The following is a 26,415-nucleotide window of genomic DNA, read 5'->3' as shown; positions in this document are numbered from 1 at the left end:
ATTGTCTATCAATCTAACTTAATCAACTATCGCAACATCTTATCGATACAACTACTCTCTCTCCTGTACTTTCCAATCATTGTAAAAAGTGTCGAGCGCTCGGTTCCGTCTGATACTGCCATTCAGTAACTGCTATTAGACCTAGTCTTGATCACGAACCATTTAGCTTTTAAAGTTCCTGGAACTTGCCCGTATCTATATTTCTCTCTCTCTCTGTCTCTCCATATATATCGTATATACTTAAATATTTTAACTTATGTGTAAACTCTTTGGAGATATACTCGTACTTACCTAATATAAACTTATGATTTTAGTGCACCATTAGTTTCGATCCTGTCACTAGTCACAAACAATTAACGAAAATAACAAAAGAAAAAATCAAATTACTCACAACCTATACTTACTATATCTATATTTATATCTATATATATATATATACATATATATATGTATATTTATATATATATTAATATGTATGAAATAAGATCCAGCCCAGAACCCTATGACCTATCCTATACCCAAAAACCCTCCCAGCACAGCACCTTACTGTATGATTTCATTTGATCTGTATACCTACTATCAACCATTACCGATCAAAGTGTAGTGTAGTTTTGCTTTTCGTAATGTACCAATTCGAATCCGAATCCAAGCCAACCCTCAATACCCAACCCTCAACCAATCAATCCCCAACCCCTTATCCCCTGAACCTCCGGATGTGTGAGTTTGCGGAGTAATGGGACTGTACATAATCGCTAATTATAATAACAATTGTTGTAGGAAGCGGAGGAGGCTGCCGCCGCCAAAGCGGCCAAGCTGGAGGAACGAGCAAATGCGCAGGCTCAGGCAGCAGCGGATGCGGCTGCCGCCGAAGAGGCTGCACTGCATCCGGAGATGGCCAAGAGCCCGACGTATTCGTGCATCAGCTATGAGCTGTTCGTTGGCGGCGAGAAGGGCAACGATGACAACAACAAGGAGAAGATGTCCATTCGCAGCGTCGAGGTGGAGTCGGAGTCGGTGAGCGTTATACAAAGACAACCAGCACCTACCACAGCACACCAAGCTACCAAAGTTCGTAAAGTGAGCACGGTAAGTATTCCGAGCGCAGGCGCAGCATTATTCTTTACCTTTCCTTTCCATTCCAGTCTTTTCTGTTCCGTTCCGTTTGGTTTCGTTCCTTTCCGTTCTATTTGACGAGTTTTCGTTTTTGTATCCGTTTCCGTTTCTCCATATGATCCTCCTTGTTTCAAAATGGTTTTCGGTTTTATTTTGATTTTCGTTCGGCTTTTGCGTTTTGGGCTCTACTGTACCTAATGTCTAGACCTAGATGTGTTAACTGTACTTGAACTGTGTTTGGTCGATTCTTATGTATGTGTTGCTTTGAGTTGCTTTTGGCCTCGGTTAGGTTGATTTTCCTTTGCCTTTTCCTTATAATTCTAATCGACTCCCCTGCAAGAGTCTCGTGCTCCGATCGCTGCCTGTCGATCACCAATCGCCGATCGCCGATCTCTGGGGCTCCAGTTTCAGTTTGCGTTGCAGCTTCGATTCGATTTCTTTCACGAGCTATCGATTACTTGCGCCGCCGCTACAGCTACAGTTAGAGCAACAGTAAAAGTTACAGTTATAGTTATCGTTACCGTTACCGTTACCGATGCCGTTACATTGCCATTGCATTCTTATCGAACCTAAGTTCCAGTTATCGCCTATCATTTTGTATCGTTTCTCGTCGATTTTCCTTTGATTAGTTTGATCATTTTGTTGGATCTCTCCCTCTTTTGATTGGATCGTACATTTCGTGCCTTATATGCTATATAAACTTACCCGTATGATCATGCAACTAGATATTGAATCCTTTCATACCTGTATATGGATATAGTGTTAGTGCGTGTCGATATGTATGTACTATGATCTTTACCTATTTCTATCTCTTTCTCTACAATCTTCATTTGGTTTTACTTTCGCTTTTTTTGATTTCCGTTCGTTTTGTGCATGCGAGTGCCTGAGTCTGCGTGAGTGTCGGTGGGAATTTGAACCCCAGACAGTTTTGTAGTTCTGTTGTAGGAGCTTTTGACAATTATTTACCCATTTGCGTAGCTTCAGATATAGACTTCTGAGTTTTAATTCGTTTTGAGTTTTGTCATTGCTTTCCAGTGATTTCGTAGTATCTTTATTGTTTCTATTTCGATTTTGGTTGGGTCATTGCTCGGAATGCTTTAGGTAACATCGAAAACTCCTTATCCAAATATATATCTTATGGTTTCTTCGACAATTGGCTTTCGAACTGCATTCTGCTCCGCCCGTCATTTTAACGCTAGCTAAGTGAACCGATAAGAACCATAGGCTTCAGATTAGTTAGCTTAGCTTGACCATTGAAACAGCGCTTGAAGCCTTTGAACCCGCACAAAAATCACTGTGCTTTTCGGTTTTCGAATTTGTTTGATAGCGATTATTATTTTGTACTCAGTCTTAAATGATATTCTTGATTTCTGGTGAGGACTTGGTCATCATTCAATGTTTTCTTTGAGTTAAAGTTTAGATCCTGTTTTTGTTCAAATTTTTGGTAACGTTTCGTTGAGATATTTTTAGATATATTGTGCGATAGAGTTTAAGATATGATAATTTCTGTGGCTGCATTAACCATTGCATGCATTGATCGAACGTTACATTTACCGTTATAGCATTTATAAATGTATAACAGTTATAAAAGTTAACACACGCCACAAACGGATTTCGAAAGCTAGAATCCATCGATTGGAGAACGTTGCCACTCGTGCTATCATATCAGCACCAGACCAGATTGAATAAAATCAAATTGAATCGAACCAAACCAAACCGATCACAACACCTATCGGACGAGCGATAACCAATTGCGATAACAACAGATCTGCAGAGCTCTCTCTTTCTTTTCCTCTCTCGCTATGCTAAATATAGTTACCAATCACGACACGCGAGTTTTTTTTTGTGGCATATAGCAAGCGTTTGCATTTCCGCACAACTACACTTACACAAGTACGCGCGCAATTGGAAGATCCTCGCGATAGCAGCCGATAACCAATAACCGACGATTGGCGGTTACATTTATCGAGCAGAAATCCATTAAACGTAGACGGCTTTTCCGTTTCAGTCCTTAAGCCACTAACACAGCAATGAACTGCTATGAATAACTAAGAAAAAACACATTCTCACACGATATATACCTAACCGATAGATAATACTGATTGATAACTCGCTATTGCTATCTCGCTCTCGCTCGCTCGCTAGCTCGTTCTAACCAACCATCAATTTTGCTCAGGGCAGCCTCAGATAGTTTTCGATGAGAGCAGAAACTATTTGGGATTGACCGTTGATTGTATATCAATAAGCCCCAAGTTGCCTCAGGTAGGTTGCTCTCTCTCTCTCTCTCTCTCTCTCGCTCTCTCTTTCTCTCTCTCTCTCCCTCCCACACACACTCTCTTTCTCTCTCCAACTTTCTCTCTGTCCCGCTCTGTCAAACCAATCAAGCGAACTCACACAGACAAGAAACAACATGCGTACACCCCCAAAAGAAAAAAGTCTGATAAGGGCATGGCCCAGAGCCAAGAACTACATATGTAAAACAGCCCCGACATACCGTGTAGATATATATATCCTTAATTTCGATCCGCTAGCCGCCCCTGTCATGCCCGCTGAGTATGCAATGAAAAGAGATCGAAGCGCAGTAGAGTTGTGATTTGAAACTAGAAATGCATCCGTACGAAGTTTGGAAGAGATTTGCCTAGAGTTGATTGTAGAACTTATCGATTAAAACTTGATTCTGTTTTCGATTATTTTCGTTACCGTTATTGAGTCGGCTTTTCCGTCAATGGGACCGATTTCCTAAACGACTCAAACGTTTGTTCGAACCTTTTTCTTTTTCAGTATTGTTCCATTGAAGTTTTCTCTTATGTTGGTTGATAATTCTTGACCTAAGAACCGTATAAGTATAATCCTGCTTAGAACATTTCTTTTTTTTTTCGTTCTCTAAGCCCCGACCCTTAAATATCTAGCTAAACTATTCAAATTTACATATATACAAACGCTACGCTGAAGTAGAACCGAAATCACACCACAAATTTAAAACTCAAATCAACCGTTCACAAAACTACAAAATGTAAAATAGCTGCTATCTAATCATGTTAAAAGGAACAAACACACACATAATAACACAATATATATACACACTCATTCACACACACCCACACACTTGTGTATTCTCACACAGTTTTATGAACAACCAAACGCTCCAAGTAATAACTTTTCTTTTAAATCGTAGACACCAAAACAAATAATTTACAAAAACAAAAACAAAAAAAATTAAATTGTACAAAAAAAATATACATTTATCCATAGATAATAAAAACGCAATCGAGGAATATATATATTTTATTTGATTCATTTTTTTCTTTTTCTTCTTCTATTTATACTTTGTTTGTACAACAAATGAAAATGAAAACGAACCGAAAAAAACAAAACTTAGACATCCTTATCCTTACCTGGTTCACCGTTTAACATACGCAGGGGATCACGTAGTTCTCACAAGGTAAGCGCCCAACACACACACTCGAACAAACCACACCACACCCAGTGACACCTCAAACAGAAACACCCACTAACACGGTTTTGCGTTATACACGTCCCCCCCCCTTCCCACATAATCGGCCTGTCGATCATGTCCATGTGGATATCGGATATCCGATCCAGAACCATGGAATTGACCATAGATCATCACGACACTAGTCGATCATCTAAGACCCACCGTCTTATTTTTAGCCAAATAACCGTATCTCGTAGGCAGTTGCTACCGTACAGATTTGATAGCATTTACATAGTTTTCGAAGCGATTTTAATCGAACACTGAACGAAGCCTTTGGATCATCCCCATATAAGCGACTATTTAGCGTAGCATCCGTAACATCTGTAATTCTTTTGTAATACCCGAACATTGTTAGAACTGAAAGTCACACGTGGCACTAACCATATCAATAAGTATTCGCATTAGCATTGTCATAACCATTTCTCATACTCACCTAATCGTCTATTACTGTCTACATGTTTTATGGTTTTCTTCTCTTCGATAATTGTTTCCTTGTTTTGTGTATCGCTGTATCTTCATATCCCTATATACATATATATACTGTTATATATACTATCATGCATACCCATCTATAACGTATAGTCGTCTAACTAACTGTACTGCTCTTAACTGTACTCGGTTGTAAGTGTGTCTGTCTCTGTGTGCCTGTCCTCTGTTCCTTTGTACACCTGTACACCTGACTTTGATTAGCTTGATCCCAGCAGTGGGCTTCGATGGGAACAGTTCTCGTCCGGATGTCACTCATCTCACGGTCACTGTCACTGTCACTGTTTTCATCACGCTCACATTCACTATCACTGTCACTTCTCAATGTGCATTATTCATATAATTTTTCCTTTAGATTTTTTATGATTTGGTCTACTTTGTTTTGGTTATTTCTTGTGGTTGTTTTTGTTGCTTTACACTCTGTAAGTATCTGTGTAACCATAAATACCAAAAAAAAAAAAAAAAAAAAAAAAAAAATCTTTTCAAGGCTGTCTGTGGTCCGCTTTATATATTCATAACCAACAAAAAAACTGTGATCTCGGAACAACCAAAATCAGTTCAGAATACTTTAGGTATTACCTGAACTGATGAAGTTGCCAGCTCATATTATTTGTTCTTGCGCTCTTAATTTATTACTGTTGCCTATTATTGCTCATTTCAAACAACCCATTGATAACGAGACTTTCCGGTTTAAAAAAAACGCCCAAGTATGCCGGTAAATAGCCCGCGTCATAACTCTCACTACTCTCGGCAAATACCACCTACCTACCACCTCCTACTACTGCTGTCTGCTGTATAAATACTTTGTAATTACTAATTACGACTATATAAAAATATATATATATAATATACATTGATATGTGGCTTAACTGAATGCGTGTGCGTGCGGGTGTGCGAGTGTGCCTGTGGATGCAAGTGGGTTAAAGCCGTTGAACTAACCGATCCTCACCCTGTAACCATGTCCAGTACACGATACGGAACGGACGTGGTCGCTTTGGTATACCCGGTAGCGATCGCAAGCCGTTGGTATTGTCAACATATCAGGATGCCCAGCAGCACTTGCCCTATGCTGATGACTCGAATGCCGTCACCCCAATGTCCGAGGAGAATGGGCCATCATAGTGCCCGTATACTACGGCAACCTAGGTGAGTTTCCCCTTTCCCTTGCCCTTATTTCCATCTCAACCATCTTAATAACCCCGCAAAAAAAAAAACTGGCTGACAATCGATTCCGATTCCGATAACAGGCTCTCGGCATTCATCGTACACCTCGCATCAGTCCCGAATATCGTATACCTCACATGGCGATCTACTCGGCGGCATGGCCGTCATGGGCGTCAGCACAATGACCAAGGAGAGCAAATTGCGCAACCGCAACACACGCAATCAATCAGTGGGCGCCACCAATGGCGGCACCACCTGCCTGGACACCAATCACAAGCTCGAGCATCGCGACTATGTAAGCCGATCTAAGCCAACGATTTTTAATTGACAAACTAAGCGATTGATTATATCGATGATTGCAGGAAATCGGTCTGGAGTGCACGGACGAAGCTGGGAAGATTAAACATCACGACAATCCTTTTATCGAGCCCGTCCAGACACAAACGGTGGTCGACATGAAGGTATGTCATGGCTAATAGGAACCGTTGATTGTTTTTTGGGAGATATATAATTGTTTATCGGTTTGATTGATCTAAACCTTAGAGGGATTTCAGATTGACACATATTATAATATATGTAGGTACTTTAGCATGAATATGCTCTAAGATAACTATAAGTAAAATGCCCAACAGATTATGAAAATCAAAGAATACAATTTCTCCGATAGTTTCGATAACACAAAACCCCCTCCTTTTTCTGCTCCTTTCAGATGTAATGGTCCTGAATGACATCATCGAACAGGCCGCTGGTCGGCACAGTCGGGCAAGCGATCGCGGTGGTAAGTGAATCGATATATGCTTGCCGATAACTGTAACTGTTAACTATTGATTAATCCCCATTTCGTTCATTCTGTACATTTTTGCATCCCAATCGATCGTCGTCTCTTTTGTGTTAGCCCTTACATGTGCATTGTTCGATTTAATTTTTTGTTTCCGTTCCATGTTTCGTTATCATGTAAATACAAACCATTTACAGCGTTTTGGGGGGGAGGAGCGCGGGAAATAAAGATTGCCAGTCGATTTTCCCCGATAATCTCCTCCTCTTTTAAATAATTTAAATTTTTGGCTTTACAAAATCAGCATAGCTTAAGATCATCTCCAGCCCGATTTCTTGCCCAAATATCGAATGGAGTGGAGTGGCAGTTTCATTGGCCTGGCCAACAGGGCTGTTGCAACAAAGATTTAATTCAATTTCCTCTCATGTTTTATGCATTTCATTTTGCATTTTGATTGCGGTCTTGTTTTGATTTTATCGGTTCGCATGAGTTTTGTGACCCCGCCTGTCCGAGTCCTTCGACTGATTGATTGATTGATTGATTGATTGATTGATTGATTGATTGATGGCTGGAACGAATGAGCAAGAGCTCGCATGTGACCTGCATCCTGTGCATCCCGTGCATCCGTCCATTGATATTTGATAATCTGATAGCTAATATATGTAGCTCTCCTGGCGAAGAGCGAACCATGCGTTGCCTTTGTTTATATATTTCACCCATTGCATTTTCCTTTGTGTTCTGTTCTGCATACTATCTCTACTCTCATGTGCATAAATATATATATATCAATATTTTTGATTACTCTTTTTGATTCCTATGCTCTCTACTCTGAGCTAAACAAAAAACGAAAACCAAAAAAAAAGCCGAAGCCAAGCAAAACATATCTTATATATATACCTATGCATATATATCCATATATATATATATATATACTCCAATGAATGACTTCTTTGACTCGTCCATTTTATTTAATGCCGTTGAAGCTAACAGAAGAAAGCGAACAAGCAAAAAATCCAAAACCTATACGACAAATGTTTAAAAACAAACAAGAACAAAAGTCCGTTCAAAAGTGCAGCCCGCAAGGCACACACACACACAGCCCAACAGCCACACACCCATATATAATTAGAGTTGTATCCTTACACAAAACACACACTCTTAATGCGGGAAAGCAGGGCGCTCTCTCGCAGCTTCTCTCTCTACTCTCCCTTAATTCAAAGCTTTCGCATTTCGCACGCTGCTGACGCCACCTTGCTCCACACAAACACACACACACTGCAGCAGCAGCAAAGGCGACTGAGCAGCCGGAGAGGTGATGAAAAACTCCCACTCACTCTTTCCTTCCAGGCTGTGACGTCACAAGAGCTGCTTCTTCAGAGAGGCTCAACTTAACACCCGTTTCGATAAGCATTTCGAAATTACACAAACAAAAAAACAACAAGAAAATAAAAAGAAAAGAAAAATAAGCTAATCGCGAAATTCGGGTTTCTTCCTATGTTGGTTGTAACAATGCTATTTGTAATACCTATTTTTCGTTACCTATTTTTGTAGTGCATGCCCTAACTATAATTACCTGTATATTTCCAATATTAGATAACTTCCTGCCCAAATAAGATGATTTCGTTTTTATATTAGTACTTACATTTTTCATATTTCGTAGTTGTTTGAATTTTGGCCCAATAAGATACATAATTAAAAAAGCAACAGTATATTTGTTATTCCTAGAGCATGCTTTTGTTGAACAGTTCGTAGAGCATTATTTAGTTAATTCACATTCACTGTTATCTAACAATTTCCATGATTATAAACAATATATAATACATATAGAACTAACTAAACTCTTGAGTGAAGCGCCGAGAAACGATTGTATTGGAATATGATTCGCGTAGTGTTATTTGTGACTTTCCAGAGTGTCCGTGTATTGCTTCCAATGAACGGGAACCTAGCTCAACCCAAAGTTAAAGAGTAGTTAGAAATCAGCATTAGACGCATATAGACTTCGATCAGCTTTCAGTCGAGAAATGCCTACATCAGTAGCTGAATTATAATAAATTGGCGGTGGACTCTTCGGACACCGAAGTGCAGATATTCTTAACGTAAAGCTGGCAAAATGTTACAGTGCAATTTATTTTGTATTATTTCCAAGAAACAATTTCGGATTGTTATTGTTGGCTGACTTTATTATTGACATACATATATGTAAGTTTAACATTCGATGTCTCGTATATTTCAAATGCAATAAATTGAATTATGTTCTTATTAGTATTATTATTTTAAAGAATTGGCAATTTTAACTATTTCAAATACATTTTAAAACGGTGTATAAAGACTGTGGATAATATCAATAATTTTCTACTACAATTTTCTATTAATGGTTTGCCAGCTCTACATAAGAATATTCATTAATCACGGCCAAGTAGTTCAGTTGAGTTAAGACTTATAGTACCTTTAAATTTGACTAAAAATTTGCAAATCCTACCTACAAACTTTTGTTTTTCGTATTGTGCAACGTGCAAAGCAAAATTTGACAATCAGTAACTCAAAGCCAAAGCCTCTCTCACACAAGACACAAACTTTGAATCGTTTGCTTAACGAATAATATCCAATGCAATGAGCTTCAACAAAATAAAACAGCAAAAGCAAAACAAGAAATGAAAAGAAAAGAAATGAAATGAAAATAAAAACGAATGAATATGACAAATGAATATGACAAATGAAAATGAAAACTATCTAAAGTAAAATGCAATCTGGCTGAGTCAAAGTTGGTCAAATCACCACTAATAACAAATTTTTGTATGGTTCAGTCTCCGTTTACTATTTCCCAACAGAAGACGATGACGAGGACGGGCCAACGTTCAAAGACAAGGCACTCGAGGTGATCCTCAAGGGCATCGATGTGTTTTGTGTGTGGGATTGTTGCTGGGTGTGGTTGAAAATTCAGGAGTGGGTCTCGCTAATAGTCTTCGATCCCTTCGTCGAGCTCTTCATCACGCTGTGCATTGTGGTGAACACGATGTTCATGGCGATGGATCACCACGACATGAACAAGGAGATGGAGCGCGTGCTCAAGAGTGGCAATTATGTGAGTGCATCACTATATCAGATCATCTTCCATACCAATATGTACTCATATATGTATGTATTTACTTGTTATACTTGTTATACTTGTTCTAGTTCTTTACGGCCACCTTTGCCATCGAGGCCACCATGAAGCTGTGCGCCATGAGCCCCAAATACTATTTCCAGGAGGGCTGGAACATCTTCGACTTCATCATCGTGGCCCTCTCGCTTTTGGAGCTGGGTCTTGAGGGTGTCCAGGGCTTGTCTGTCTTGCGTTCGTTTCGATTGGTAAGCCTCCGTTACACTCCACTCCAATCCATTCCATTCCGTTCCGTTACGGACCTTTCTGTATTAGCTGTATTAGCCTAGCCCTAAGGTAGTGTTAAGATCTTGCGAATCTAACCTTTAACCCCAGCAGGCAACTAACTAGCGTGTACCCACGTGATCCTCGCGCAATCGCAATCGCAATCGGAATCGCAACCGCATTGTTAACTCGTACTCGTGTTCGTATAAACAAACCCATTTCCTTTCCTTTGCCCTGCCAATTTGCAGCTGCGTGTTTTCAAACTGGCCAAGTCCTGGCCGACGCTGAATTTGCTCATATCGATTATGGGCCGCACTGTCGGCGCCCTGGGCAATCTGACCTTCGTCCTGTGCATTATTATCTTCATATTCGCGGTCATGGGCATGCAGCTGTTTGGCAAGAACTACACAGGTACTTTAGGAGATGGCGATCGCCAACCCAGATCTGTCTGATCCCGATCCTTCCCAGCTCCCGACTTCCCCGAAAATAATCGAAAAGCCCTCGAATTCAAAGCAATTTTCTAGCGTGCAATGAAACTATTTTCTTAGTGCAACCTTTCTCAAACTTTTTGCCTTCAACTTTTTTCAACTTACATACGTTTTTGACTCTATATGCTCCTACTATATAATAATTCTTAGCTATAGCCTTGAAAGTACACCAACGTAAGATCAAGAATTCGCCTAATCCGAGAACTCGTTTCAAAAGCCACGCTTTGGGCACGGTTTTTCTTTAGTTTAACACACTTTGGTTTCATTTCAACCTATGTATATGTTTTTTAAGATTCTGCTTTTGCTGCCAAAAACAAATTATAGCGGAAAATCTTGCCCGGACTATGTCTGCTATCGTTTTTTTTTTCTAGAGATATCCTTTAAGCGAATGTTACGTTCTAAGATTACTTTTATAGTTCCGGAAATAGCATAGGCATAGCCTAAGCAAGAATGATATAACCTGTATATATAGAAACTACATAAGTGTTTATGTATGAGAGGTTGTATCGTGCACAGTAATGATTATCGCAGCTGAAGATTACTGTGCACGAACCTTCGGCAACCTAAAATGATATTTTACTTTAAACTTTAAATCGATTGATTTTTTAAATAATTCTGTATAACCTAAATATGACTTTTTTCCACATTATTTTCCTAATGCTTTGCCCGGCTTTCAAATAAAATAAAACCAAACCAAATCAAATCGAACCGAATCGAAATCGAAATCGAATCCTAACCAAATAAACAACATGATCGAATCGAATCAACTTCCCATACACCAATTGCCAATTGAACTGTGAATGATCCCTCAAAAACAAAAACAAAATCAAAATCAAAACAAATCAAATCGAATTCGAAAACTGCAGCTGCGTGTATTCAAATTGGCCAAGTCTTGGCCAACACTTAATTTACTCATTTCGATTATGGGACGCACCATGGGCGCTTTGGGTAATCTGACATTTGTACTTTGCATTATCATCTTCATCTTTGCCGTGATGGGAATGCAACTGTTCGGAAAGAATTATCATGGTAAGTGCAAGCTCAAACGCATCTCAATCTCATTCAAGACTTTATTCGATGTGTGTCAATGTGTGTTTATGTGTGTTTCTGTTTCGGTCATTTCTGTTCACTGTTCGTAAACGTATTCGTAATTGTGTCGATGTGTCATGGGGATCACTGTATCCACTTTATAGCTACCCACACCTGTCTGTATGTACTGCGTTCTTTGTGTTCACCGATCTCAATTTTACACATATTAAGAATTCAATTGGAGAGAAACAAATCAAAACCCTTAAACCTTGATTTCTAGTATAAATGAGCTTCCGTCTAATTGGATTCTGGAAAACCATCATGCCATTGCTAATTTTAATTTATTTATAAGCCAATAAGCGTTATCGTTAGTTTAGCGGTCTGCTTAACCCATCAGTCCGATCCGAATAAAAGCCCTAGCCCATCCAGTACAGCATAGTCGATCCGCAGCGACTATAAGAATGTTTTCATTAGTTACTTGGAGCTTGAGTACCATTATTGTTTGGCGTTCAAGTTCAATGTTCGATCGAGAGAGTTCGTAAGTACTGGCCTGCCAGCGATTTGGCGGTCACTATCTTTTCTCCTAGCTAATTAACTACAAGCTCGTCTATTTGAATTTTTCTTCCTAATTATTATGTATATGAGAACGCAAACGCAACCTAGCTACACACTTTCGTAGCTCTAGCCTAAGAAATCATGATGTTGATGGTGGTGTGGCGTGCGATACTTTGTGCCACCCTTTTTTCGGTTTCAATATGATTTCTTTTTCTGTGTACGATTTTTCTGGCATTTACCCAATACCTCACCGTTTTTTTTGTGAGTGCCCGCTGCGCTGAACACTTTTTGCACACGCTTTTGTATGTGGCTTGACACCGAACCAAATAAAAAAACCAATAGAACACCAATTGAAACTATATCCAAATACCCCCAAAAAAAAAAAAAAAAAAAAAACAATTTAAATAATGCAAAGTAAGCCAAAGTGAGCGACAATAACTTGTGTCCTATGCCATCGTCAGATCACAAGGACCGCTTCCCGGATGGTGACCTGCCGCGCTGGAACTTCACGGACTTTATGCACAGCTTTATGATCGTGTTCCGGGTGCTCTGCGGAGAATGGATTGAGTCCATGTGGGACTGCATGTACGTGGGCGATGTCTCGTGCATTCCCTTCTTCTTGGCCACCGTTGTCATCGGCAATCTTGTGGTGAGTAGTCGATTGCACTGCTCTCAAATCGATAAATGTGGTTGTAAACGATTCAGCGGCGTACTTGGTAAGAAAGCTTAAAGGCAAGACGACCGATGCATCGTCTACAATCACATTATAAAACGTAAAAAGCTAATCGATGACATTTCGTTGCAGGTACTTAACCTTTTCTTAGCCTTGCTTTTGTCCAATTTTGGCTCATCTAGCTTATCAGCGCCGACTGCCGATAATGATACGAATAAATAGCCGAGGCCTTCAATCGAATCGGCCGGTTTAAAAGTTGGGTTAAGCGTAATATTGCTGATTGTTTCAAGTTAATACGTAACAAATTGACAAATCAAATAAGTGATCAACCATCAGGTGAGAGGACCAACCAGATCAGTTGGATTTGGAGCGAAGGTTTTTATCCACTTGTTTTCCAATTACTAAACTACTTTTAATTATATGATACTCGTAATACTCGTATATTGCCAACGATATAATTGCGTATACCGTTAACGTTAACTTCAACTAACCATTGGCCAGTAATTGAATTGCGTAATCGATCTAAAACCAATATCAGTATCTAAATCAATTACAAAAATCGAACCCAATTCGCATTATGTAAACAATTAAAAACAAACAATCCCAAACTAAAAATACGTTCTTAGCAGACAATTTGCAAATTCTCTTTAGTTAGTTTCAAGTATACCTCCCTACCTAGATCTAGACTTTAAACCTCGAACTCAGCCTCAGCCATACCAACCACTCACCAGAACATGTATTTATAAAGCCAAAAGTCTCATCTTGGTATTCATGTCGATCGAGAGGTCGCTCCCATATCTTTTGTTTGTTCGTATCGGTTCCCGTTCAATTTGAACCTAAGTGTTGTTGTTCTTCAGCCGGTCACTGATCCTCTGACCTCTGACCTCAGACCTCCTCTGACCAAAGCGGCCAGCCAGCGAGTGAGTCACGCTGAGAGAACTGTGCCGTACCGTGCCATTTCCGATCACATCATACCCAACAAACAACTAAAACAAATCGTAACCGTAACCGTAACCGTATCCGTCATAATTTATAGCATTACTTAGATAGTCTGTATTTAGCTGAACCGAAAGTAACAGTATCAGTAAAAACCAAAAACCAAGTATTGTACTCGTATACGTATTTTCCTTAGATACATATTATTAAAGTTTCTGAACATTTTATAAACTAGTTTGATCCTCGTCGTCAATACTGTTAGCAACTGAATCCTTATAACCTTGGTTGAGTTCTTTGAATCTAGCTTAAAGTTAGTATTAATTGTTTTACCTCACCTTTTCATTTCGGATTTAGGTTATTGGTTTTGGTTTTGGTTTTGGTTTCACAACAACCACTCCCCCACATCCTTGTACATTAGCATTTTAAATAGTCCTCGCTAGACTCGCAGCGGAGATCGATTGGCCGAGCAGAAGAAAAAAAGTTTGAATCTAAAAGAAATACCCAAATAGTAAATTAAATTATGTGTCCAGCTGTCATAACCGAAACGAAATAAAAATATGCGAAAACAGTATTAGACTCATTGTAATATGGAATTATATAAATTGAAAGTAAAACAGTGGATTTGATCCTTCATAGTGTTATGAACTTTTCTTAATCTCGTTATTCAATTTTTATTTGTTCGATTTACTGTCTGTGTATTAGTAATATGTATGGATTTTAGTTTCAACCTTAGCAACTCGAATCATCCGTCACCTTGAGTTTCATCCTCTAGCCGGGATCGGTGGAAACGGCTCGTTTCACCTGTCGCCGGCTATTGGAAACACTTTGGTTATTTACGGCTCACCAGCTTATTCAATTAATCGATCAGTTACGTTCATTAGTTGGCATCAGTGATGCGAGTGCAGTGGAAACGCTGCTCTAGCCCACTGGCGCCGAATAGTGGAAACACTTTAGTTCAGTTCTCTACAGCGATGCGGCAAGCAGTGCACAAACACCTGCTTGCCCATTGATGCTGACTAGTGGTAACGCATAAGTTACGTTTTGCTCACTAGTTTATTGAGTTCATTGATCATTTTGCGATTTGTGTTGTTCGCTGTTGTGTTGTGAGCGTTACTCCTCCTCCGTTCCTTCCCAGACACTAACTACATTTGACACAAACTTAAAGCCACACGACACGAATATGAAAGATCCATTCAACACGATCCACTGACACCACCACGAACCACTAATTGAACCGCGGAGACGCGACGCTGATTAAATGTGTTTTGTGTTTCATTTGTGTGTCCTTATCGATTTAAAGATTTGATCCCAATAATGAGAATTAACCGTAATATCTATCTACATTCTTTTCATTTATTATGGCTTGTCATGATTTTCAAAAAAAAAAAAAACAAAAAAAAAACGATTTAAAATTCAAAAACCCAAACTTAAATCGCATTGCATTGGCCGACGTATCGAACAACGCTCAAACCAAATCGAATCTCGACTCATCCCAAATCAAATCAAATCAAACCGAATCGACTCAAATCAATTCAAATTAAATCGAAATCAAAATCAAATCAACCAAAACGATCGACAAACAACCAACAACAACAACTTTAATGCGAACGGCAACTGCTTGTATGAATTATGAATTCGTTTCGCTTTATGATTTCACAACAATCGATAACCGATCAATAATCGTCATTAACCATCCGTACAACTCAATATATATATATACATATATATATATATATATATATATGCCATACCTCTGTTACGTTACATATGTATATATCGAACCGATTATGTAAACACTATCTATAAACCTATTACGATCGAATGTGGGATACGAAAGGCAAAGGCGTATGTCGTTGTATATCTGCAGAGCATGGTGACAACGAACTGGAGCTGGGTCACGACGAGATCCTCGCCGATGGCCTCATCAAGAAGGGAATCAAGGAGCAGACGCAACTGGAGGTGGCCATCGGGGATGGCATGGAGTTCACGATACACGGCGACATGAAGAACAACAAGCCGAAGAAATCCAAATATCTAAATAACGCAACGGTAAATACAATCCATTCCAGCGCTGTTTGAAAGCAATCGATTTTAAACTTGAGCTTGAGCTTGGGTCCTGTGGTCCCGGTGTACTCGAGCTCAAGTTCGTGATACATTTTCGTATGTATTGATTTGTGATACCCCGAACCCGATCCCACACCCCATACTATGTATAACTACAACTACTACCGCTACTACTCCTCCTAAAAACATACTTTGTTATTATATAGAATATTTTCGTAACGACAAAAAAATTGATTTACATTATTTGTTCGTTTCTCTTTTTCGTTCATTAAATTTTCTCATTTTTTTTCTTATTACATATAACTGTTATGTGTGTGTATTCCACCACCCAATCAATGAAAAAAAAAAAAAAAATTATCAAAACAAAATGATAAAAACTCAACCAACCAATCCAACCAACTGAACCACCCAACTGAATGAAACTGAAACACATGAACTGAAATCTCGCCAAAAACAATACCAAAAAAAAAAAAAAAAAAACAAAAAAAAATATATATATACCGATATATTTAAATATATATATGTATAACTATAACTATAACTATACAGATGATTGGCAACTCAATTAACCACCAAGACAATAGACTGGAACACGAGCTAAACCATAGAGGTTTGTCCTTACAGGACGACGACACTGCCAGCATTAACTCATATGGTAGCCATAAGAATCGACCATTCAAGGACGAGAGCCACAAGGGCAGCGCCGAGACGATGGAGGGCGAGGAGAAGCGCGACGCCAGCAAGGAGGATTTAGGTCTCGACGAGGAACTGGACGAGGAGGGCGAATGCGAGGAGGGCCCGCTCGACGGTGATATCATTATTCATGCACACGACGAGGATATACTCGATGAATATCCAGCTGATTGCTGCCCCGATTCGTACTATAAGAAATTTCCGATCTTAGCCGGTGACGATGACTCGCCGTTCTGGCAAGGATGGGGCAATTTACGACTGAAAACTTTTCAATTAATTGAAAATAAATATTTTGAAACAGCTGTTATCACTATGATTTTAATGAGTAGCTTAGCTTTGGTAAGTCAACTACAAAATTAAATTAAATTTAAACTAAATTAAATTAAATTAACTAATTCAAAAGACTCCAAAACCAGACTCGAGACTATTGTTTGCCATTTAGATTGTTGCAAATTTGTGTCATTTGCTTTTTTACATGCTAAAAACGCAAATCGTAGCTTGCAACAGATCACTAAATTTACCAATTTAACTCAAGAATCAAAAACGATTCAAAATAAGCAAATAACAATTGAAAATGTAGTTATTCAAGCCATGCTTAAACTTTACCAAAGTTGATTGCTTCATTCAACCCCCACCCAACCCATTTATCAGTTCGATCCCAGACTCTGCCCAGTCCAGCATAGTTTAGCGTAGACATTTTCCGATTGGATCAGTGTTTTAAGTTCAAGTACCCCTGGTCGATGGCAACGCTTGCTTTGCGTCTAGATTCAAAGTTTATCAGGACTTGCCATCGGCCTTAACCCCCTCAAATTAATATTTTCCCCCACACAAACCAAACGAGAGATGATAATATCTTAGTAGCTTAAATTGGTTTGCCTCTTACGCCTAGGCACATTCCTGTCAAACGGCTTGTGTCTCCGCGTAAGCTCGCAAATCTCAGTCAAGTAGCTGCTTGACTTTGCAGTAGATCGATTAGTGTTAGCCCTAGATATATACTTAGATATTCGTTATAGAACTAGATGTAGACGCTTTGTGCGTATCATTTCAAGAGTTTTGTCTTCAATTTCTTTGAAAATTTTTCTTTAATTGCGTTTGACTCTCATTTGTCCGCCCCCAAGAAGAAGATCAGCAAAAAATGAAAGAAGGAAAAGCCAAGCCGACTGTTGTACAACAATGCAGCAAAGCTTTAACTACCATTTTAATACTCATTAATGTTATATAGCTTCTTATACTGCTTCTAGATAATTGTTATACTCGTACTCGTCTAATGTTACCTCATACTCTCCTAACCACTCTATAACGCAAATGTAAATGTCCATGTGTTTCTTCTATGAATACGCAACAACAACGCAAACGCAAACGCAACCGCAATTCTGCTTCGAATCGGAACAGGCATTAGAAGATGTACATCTGCCACAAAGACCCATACTGCAGGATATTTTATACTATATGGACAGAATATTTACGGTTATATTCTTCTTGGAAATGTTAATCAAGTGGTTGGCGCTCGGCTTCAAAGTGTACTTCACCAACGCGTGGTGTTGGCTCGATTTCGTGATTGTCATGGTAAGTCCACCGGTTACCCAAGTATATTGCTCCCCATTCTGCTTTCGGACCTCTCTATTTTATTTGCCGAACATATATATCTAAACCAGAAACTGAATCAAAACCACAACCAGCCCCAATCACGACTGACCCTGGACCGAAATGAATTGAATTGAATTGAATTGAATTACTCGAAGACGTATTAAGACTTTTCAGTTATGCCAATCCCCTTCCCTCTGTCAGATAGATAATGCTGCTTAAGGCGGTATGACAGTATCTCTTGAACAAACCTGCTTAGCCCGAGCTTGTATCTAAACTGTATATTGAGAACCATTGTATAATAAACCAAAAAAAACGAGTAAATATTAAACAGTAAAGAGTTAAAGTAAACAATTTGAGCCATAGACTAGCCTAGTTATTCACCATAGCTTAGAACGATAAGTGCCCCGTAATAGACCATCCCTAGACATAGTTTATCCAACTTTGAGTTTCGTTTTGAGTTACCCGCCACTCTAAATCGCCCATCTAGCTGTCGCTAATTAATTTGGCCGCGGTCTGGTCCGGGGCCGATGATGTGCCCGCCTTTCGCTCGATGCGAACTCTGCGCGCCCTGCGACCTCTGCGGGCCGTTTCGCGCTGGGAGGGCATGAAAGTAAGTAGCGTCCACCACAGCCACAGCCTCTCTCTATCTCTGTGTCTTTCTCGCTGTCACTCTCTCTCTCTCTCTCTTTCTTCTCGATCTCAGTCAACTTCCTATATATGTTTCTCTCTGTGTAACTCTTCCTCATTCGCATTCTCTGTTGTCTTAATGTGTGTGTGTGTGTGTGTGTGTGTGTGTGTGGGCGGGAGTTAGTGAGTGTGTGTGTGTGTGTGTGCAAAGTTACCAACTAATACCATTCAATAATTATATCCGTTAAATGTTGTTGCCTCACTAACAAACTAACTTCCCTTTTGCGGTCTTTAAATTACGAGCTCTTCATTCTTCAATGCTATTAAAAACTGTTATACTGCTCTTTAGCTTGTAGTAAACGATGCAGCGGCTACTTAGAAAGTGAGAAAGTGAAAAATGTTTTCTTAAAATCCTGCCGCTTCATCGATTACAGCCATCTTTATGAATTTGGGTGCCTTGCAGAACCAGCAGTAACCGCGAAATTCGTTGGCAAAGTGCTTAAGTTTCCCCCGAAAAATAAAAAACCGATTTACACACACAAAAAACACATATTCATACGAGCTATGTTACTAATCACCGTCTTAAATTTTCTGTTTTAAATATATATCGATATTTGAGTCATACATGTGCGTGTGTATCGATGGGTGTACGTGGTTTTCTTTCGCTCAATATGTGTGTGTTATACGCTACTATCCGTCCAAGCCGAATCGCTCACACTGCGCTCAGGGCAGCGCCATGCTAAGTGTTGTACCGGCCAATTCTGTACATTTTCTGCTGCCTGTTAATGTTGATGTACTTACTCCCACATATATATGTCCCTATCTACCCAAAATATATATTTATCAGTGTCCCTATCTACCCATATTGTTGCCTAAATGTAACGTAAAGTTAACGTAAAATATAAATTATATAAACCAATCAGCTGTACTGCAATATATTTCAGAAGCTTTGTAGGCATCGTATTCCATTGCTGCCGACGCGTGCTTCAGCTTTGTTGCGTACATAATGTTACACTAGCGTAATCATACGATTATAGTTTATACAAGTAATCTAGGACCATTGTTCTAAACATACATACATAGGTCAGTCTTAGCCTTTTAATTGTACTATATATTATACTCGTACGTATTTTGTATAAATTAGAGCTAAGAACAATACATGCCACTCAATTGGTCAGCTAACGTAACTGTTATACGAATTAAAGCGTATAACTACTTGTGTATAAGTAGTTTGGTTCAATAACTAGCCATAGTTTAGTGAGATACCTCCCCGAAACCCCAGCCCAGTACACTCCCAGTTGCCAAAGTCCGACCCCTAGATCGTTTTGGTTGTCTTAGACAGATAGTCCTAGATACCCTATCTCCAATGCCACGTCCACATAAACACAACGAATATGAACCGGTACTCGACCCGCCTCCCTTGCCACGACCTCCAATTTAGCGGCACCAAACTATATCCATATGTTTAGGGTTATGTACATACTAAATGTATATCCCCATAATCGATGCAAGTGAACTACGATAAAGGGCCACAACTGCACTGAATTGTACAAACAAGAAGTAAAACAGTATATTATCCGAAAACTTCACGACGTCAAGTCGTTAGTGTATAGATATCGATATCGTTTACTCGTATATGTATATATACTGTATATTCAACCACAATCAGTACAATCAGAACAACCAGATGTCGAGAATTCGACAAATCGCTCATACGCAGTGGTGGCAGTGTTTTACTTACAACAAACGACGCTCCAGTCGCGTCTCGTCTCACACCAACTGATGTCGCTTGGTCTGGGCTAACTTAACTGAGCTCTTCTCTGGGGCTAGACCCCACTATTCCAGTGAAAACTGGGATCCACAATACCCAATCGAGTCCGGCAGCAAAGTTTGAGCAAAAATGTGTCAATATAGAGACAGATCAAGACAGAAAAACCAAAAGCCGAAAGCCATTTTCAATGAGAACCTAGTGATGAGGTCGCACGACTGCACAATGGACCATCGAGGTTCCTGCATACGCCCCGATCAACACCCGATTCCATTCCCTTCGCCATAGAGTGTGTGTAAATATTAGGAGAATCTGTCGAATCACGGAACATCCATCTTCAATGACGTCTCGTTTTGTCCACGGCGTATGCATGCCGAATTCGTCCATTGTGAAGTTTGGTGCGGCTGGTGGTGCGAACAATCGTTGTAGGAGACAATCGATTTAGACAGCGTTAGATTAGATCCCAAAGTCATATCTCACTCTCTGTGGATGTTTCGTCCTTTACCCGAAGCCACCTTATTATCGACAGGACCTCCCGGATTTCAAAACTTTGTGTTCGTCTCAAACAATACACACACACACAACTATCGTCTCTCTTTTCGTCTGTCACCCGGAGCAGTAATCGTATCCCTAGCCTTGGATTGAACCGAAACTACTTCCAATACACATCGAACCAATCCAAAAACCAAACCCTCAGTAATCTACATATACGTACTTTATATGCATATGTGTTAAATTGTTTTGTGTGTATGTGTCTACGTCTATAAATGTTACCATCTATGTATTTGCCAGAAGATCTATATATCTATCTATATATACCCGTACAAACTATATCAATGTATCAACTATCGTACACTAGGCTATTGTTTAAGAACCCGTTTTCGTATAAGTCAGAAGAGCGCATTGGTAATATGCAAGTAAGTGCTCCGTACCCATAGGGCCCCCTGCCACGTTCCCCGCCCCTTTGCCATGCCCCTTTTGTCGAGCAGCAGCTGCAACAATAACGGAGCGAATTGAACTCTGTAAAGCTTCATTCAGTTAGACAGACAGACAGAACCAAAAACTTAAAACCAAAAACCAAAAACCAAAAACCTGAAACCTGATACCAAACCGAACAAAGAACCAAAAAAAAAACAAGAATAATAAACACCGAAAAGAAAGAAAAACACTTTTGCTTTATTTTCAAAGAATCTCTGTATGCAACTAAATATGTTAAACTTGGCACTATTCGAACTATATCGAAACTAGGTATCGCTTATCAACTTCGTTGCTTCACTTGTTGGAGCTGGTGGTATTCAAGCCTTCAAGACTATGCGAACGTTAAGAGCACTGAGACCACTACGTGCCATGTCCCGTATGCAGGGCATGAGGGTACGTACTTTCCATACATACTCGTTACAACCCTTTACCAAAACAATACCAAATTCAAATCAAATCAAAACCAATTACCACAAAAAAATAAACAAAAAAACAAACAAACAAACAAACAACTTCATCAATCAGTATCAGTATCTGCATATCAGTATCGTTAATCGTGTATCAGCTACAAGCGCCAAAACTCATCATTATTAATACTGGCAATTCTTTTAAGTCGACTTATCCTCTCTAATCGTACTCGTATACACCAGCCATTCATAATAAAACTAACAGCAACCAATCTCAATTGTGTATCTAGAGAAATTGAAACGTAGCTTTACAGTTAACCATTTGAATTGATGGACTCATAACCATTATTATCTGCTCAAGCGCAGCAGTTGATTTGATTTGTTGCATCCGTAATGTAAAACCATATAAGCCGTAATTGATTGACTGATTAGATGAAACTTACTACTTACCCAACTACTTACTCAAATCTCTCTCTCATCGATCAGCCGAACACAAAAAAACACACTCCAAGTACTAGAGTTAATCTTAGCTATCGTTAATCGTTATTCTTATACTTATGCGTATCGTTATTCATAATTAGACAACCGTTTTGCCTTGCCTTCTCTCTCACACAAGTTGCGTCTTGCCCGCTCTCTTTTTCGCTCTCGCTCGCTCGCTCTCTCTCTCTCTCTATTTTTGTCCTACTATCCACATTTTTTATTGATTGTCCAATCGGCTCACTCTTAGAACAATTTGGCTCATTCGAACATAACCAACTAACCAAGAAATTCGTTTAACTAGCTTCAATCGACGACAGTCAGTCGAGTCTATTTGCCTGCCAAGTACTGTAGAAACCGATCGAACCTAGAGCTAGAATTATCATCGTCTTATGTACCTACACAACTTTTGACTCTACTCGTATTTAACCCATCTCATCTAGTACGCATTCCGACTAGTATCTAGTTTAAGTTAACTTTTAGCCAAATTTGCGGTATATTCTTAACTACTTCAATGATCTTGTGCTTGCTTGGTCTCCAATGAACCGTTACGCTGTTGCTTGTTGTACATAGTTAACCGTTATCCATGTAGTGTTGTAAACTGAACTTCTGCTTTGGCTTGGCTCAGTGTTGAGCAATGCACGCTGCCTGCAAGTAGTGTTAGTCAACACGGAGAAAATCTTCATTGCGCACTCACACGCCTTCATCTCATTAAGGACAAGCACTTAACCGCATAAGCAAACATTTAGTCATCTTTCCAGAGATCACTCTCATTCACAAAAAACCATGTACACGCACTAACACACATTTGTACATCCCCATCTAAATATAAGTATGATACTAACTTGACTTAGTGTAAACCGATAATTTTATATATATATATATATATATATATATTCCTAACTGACTAAATAACTCTCTGCATTTATTGTATTATATTCTATCCCCTCTTCCCCGACCTCGCCTCGCCTTGCCTCGCATCACCCATACACCCATGTAACCCAACTACTACAACAACCAACAAATCCATCGATAACTCAACTCCCAATCATCATCGACGTTGCCAACGACGACCCAATCGGTTAACGATCGATTGATCAATCGAACCACGAAATCTGAAACAAACGACTACAAAAAAAACCAAACCAAATTCAGGTCGTCGTTAATGCGCTGGTACAAGCTATACCGTCCATCTTCAATGTGCTATTGGTGTGTCTAATATTTTGGCTAATTTTTGCCATAATGGGTGTACAGCTTTTTGCTGGAAAATATTTTAAGGTACGTGCCAAATGTTTCAAACTAAAACCTGAACCAAAACCAGAAACCAAGCTAAAACAAAAACTGAAACCGAAACATAATAGAACAGGCCAAAGATCGGAGGTAAAATGAATACAAGTCACGGACTTGTGCTCGTTTCGCCTCCAAATGGCTTCAATTGAAAAAAAAAACCAATTCCAAGCAGCTTTCCATAATTAGCAATGATCCAATCAATCGAACTGTTAAATCAATCTTGAAAGAAATGCGTATCTTTGCATCTATTTTTCGTAAATAGTTGAGTTTCAAACACGATTCGAATCATAAAGTTCCGAAATAACGAGTCAAGGGTTTGTCCAAACAGCAGCGGCAAGCCCTTGTAGACTGTACATAAATCAGAATTCATTTAAACGCAAGTCCTGAGCCAGAGCCAGAATCGTAATCAAAGTCAATATTAATATATAAACCGGAATCAGATGCAGACTCCGATTCAGCTTGGGCATGCTTAACGAACGTTATATAACTATACGAGTATGCGACCTTGCGAAAGTTGCTGCACTAAAATCATTTCTTAGTACACTCCTTAGTATTAGCCCTAGTTTGTAATTTGCCTTTTGCACCGAAAATCGAAACAGAGCAGAATATGAACTATTCAAACTATTTTAATCTAATCAAATATAATCTTATTCTATACAATTCAAGCTGAGCTTTTTAAAATATCGTATAGTCAAGAGGCCAAGCTAATTAGCTGCTCAAACACTAATACCAACACATCCAAACCCACAGAGACACTTACACTATTAAAACTTAGTTAGCATCTATGGCTGTTTCCTTATGTAATCTACCCAGCCCATATCTATATATATTACTATATCTATCTGTATGTGAAATCCCGCATAACTGAAATACATTTTTCCGAAATCAACTCGATAAACAAAACCAAACCCATCGACGCCAACCACCGATGACCGCCGACCCGATAACAACGATACCGATCGATCAATAACCATCAGTGCGAGGACATGAACGGCACGAAGCTCAGCCACGAGATCATCCCAAATCGCAATGCCTGCGAGAGCGAAAACTACACGTGGGTGAATTCAGCAATGAATTTCGATCATGTAGGTAACGCGTATCTGTGCCTTTTCCAAGTGGCCACCTTCAAAGGCTGGATACAAATCATGAACGATGCTATCGATTCACGAGAGGTAATGTACAACTTTTACAATCCACATCTCATCACTCTACACACACACATCAGACTGCATTTATGTTTGCCAATGCGCTTTGCCATCCACAAAAACCAGTATTAAAGCAATAATTAAACACGCAAAACATAACAGAAAGCCGCTATGACAAAGCTATCTTGCAAACGACTAGTTTATTAATCCATACATTCTGTAAATGTTAAGAAATGTCAATATCTGTACCTAAGTCCAGTCTATGATACTTTTTATTAATCAACCAATTTTATCTATAACTTTTTCTCTTTTTTATATATGATCAACAAATCTACAACTACAACAACACTCGACACAACAATTAAAAACAACAACAAATATGGTCACACCACTCAAAAACAAACTATGGCCACACCCACTCCACAACAACAACAACAACACGAGCAACACTAAAAATGATCCATTCACAAAAAAAAATTAACGAAATGAAATGAAACCCGAAACTGAAACCGATGATGCCAAACTACTAAATTTCCCGCCAAACACAAAATTCTACATCGATTCCTGCTGCTATCGATCGATATCGAACTGGCCAACCAATCGATAACAGGTGGACAAGCAACCAATTCGTGAAACGAACATCTACATGTATTTATATTTCGTATTCTTCATCATATTTGGATCATTTTTCACACTCAATCTGTTCATTGGTGTTATCATTGATAATTTTAATGAGCAAAAGAAAAAAGCAGGTGGATCATTAGAAATGTTCATGACAGAAGATCAGAAAAAGTACTATAATGCTATGAAAAAGATGGGCTCTAAAAAACCATTAAAAGCCATTCCAAGACCAAGGGTAAGACAACAACAAAATACAAAAATAAAAACAAATAACATTATGTAAACAACCGAAAAATTATAACAAATAAATAAATAATACCATGAATCAAAGTATAAAAGACATAAATCAATATAATACAATAAGAAAGAGAAAAGCTTACCTATAACAATTATCTTAAGAGGAGATGTCAAAACTTATAGTACGCACTTTAAGAAGTGCAAATTAATCCGAGCAAAATACTTGCTTAGTTCTCAAACTTTTCCGTTTCCGGAGAATTTCAATGCATTTGATGCCCCATAAACGAAATCTAACTAAAACCCTCTATAAAATACCGATAAATCACTAACAAAACATTACGGAAAACTTAAAATACTAACAAATGATAATCAGGAAAATAAGAGAAGCAAGCTTTTGATCGCGTAATCTGTGCCAATCGTATCTGTATTGTATATATAACAT

General features: G+C 39.0%; 1 protein-coding gene across 1 annotated transcript in view; it reads left to right on the top strand.

The window, feature by feature from the left end:
• Positions 1 to 26,415, top strand: part of LOC128261044 (sodium channel protein para) — a 69,277-nt gene that overhangs the window by 29,230 nt on the left and 13,632 nt on the right. Inside the window, 20 exon segments of the mRNA XM_052994472.1 lie at positions 778 to 1,086; positions 4,493 to 4,555; positions 6,062 to 6,206; positions 6,209 to 6,241; positions 6,343 to 6,554; positions 6,622 to 6,719; positions 6,967 to 7,037; positions 9,839 to 10,116; positions 10,209 to 10,382; positions 10,647 to 10,809; positions 12,932 to 13,119; positions 13,276 to 13,360; positions 13,363 to 13,479; positions 15,947 to 16,128; positions 16,768 to 17,175; positions 18,229 to 18,402; positions 22,067 to 22,189; positions 23,836 to 23,958; positions 24,948 to 25,142; positions 25,726 to 25,971. Of these exon segments, the coding sequence (XP_052850432.1) occupies positions 778 to 1,086; positions 4,493 to 4,555; positions 6,062 to 6,206; positions 6,209 to 6,241; positions 6,343 to 6,554; positions 6,622 to 6,719; positions 6,967 to 7,037; positions 9,839 to 10,116; positions 10,209 to 10,382; positions 10,647 to 10,809; positions 12,932 to 13,119; positions 13,276 to 13,360; positions 13,363 to 13,479; positions 15,947 to 16,128; positions 16,768 to 17,175; positions 18,229 to 18,402; positions 22,067 to 22,189; positions 23,836 to 23,958; positions 24,948 to 25,142; positions 25,726 to 25,971 (3,387 nt within the window).

The sequence above is a fragment of the Drosophila gunungcola genome (assembly GCF_025200985.1).
Source record: "Drosophila gunungcola strain Sukarami chromosome X unlocalized genomic scaffold, Dgunungcola_SK_2 000049F, whole genome shotgun sequence".
In the NCBI taxonomy this organism is placed as follows: Eukaryota; Metazoa; Arthropoda; class Insecta; order Diptera; family Drosophilidae; genus Drosophila; species Drosophila gunungcola.
The sequence above is the reverse complement of the archived record's forward strand: the minus strand, read 5'-3'. Positions and strand labels throughout refer to the sequence as shown.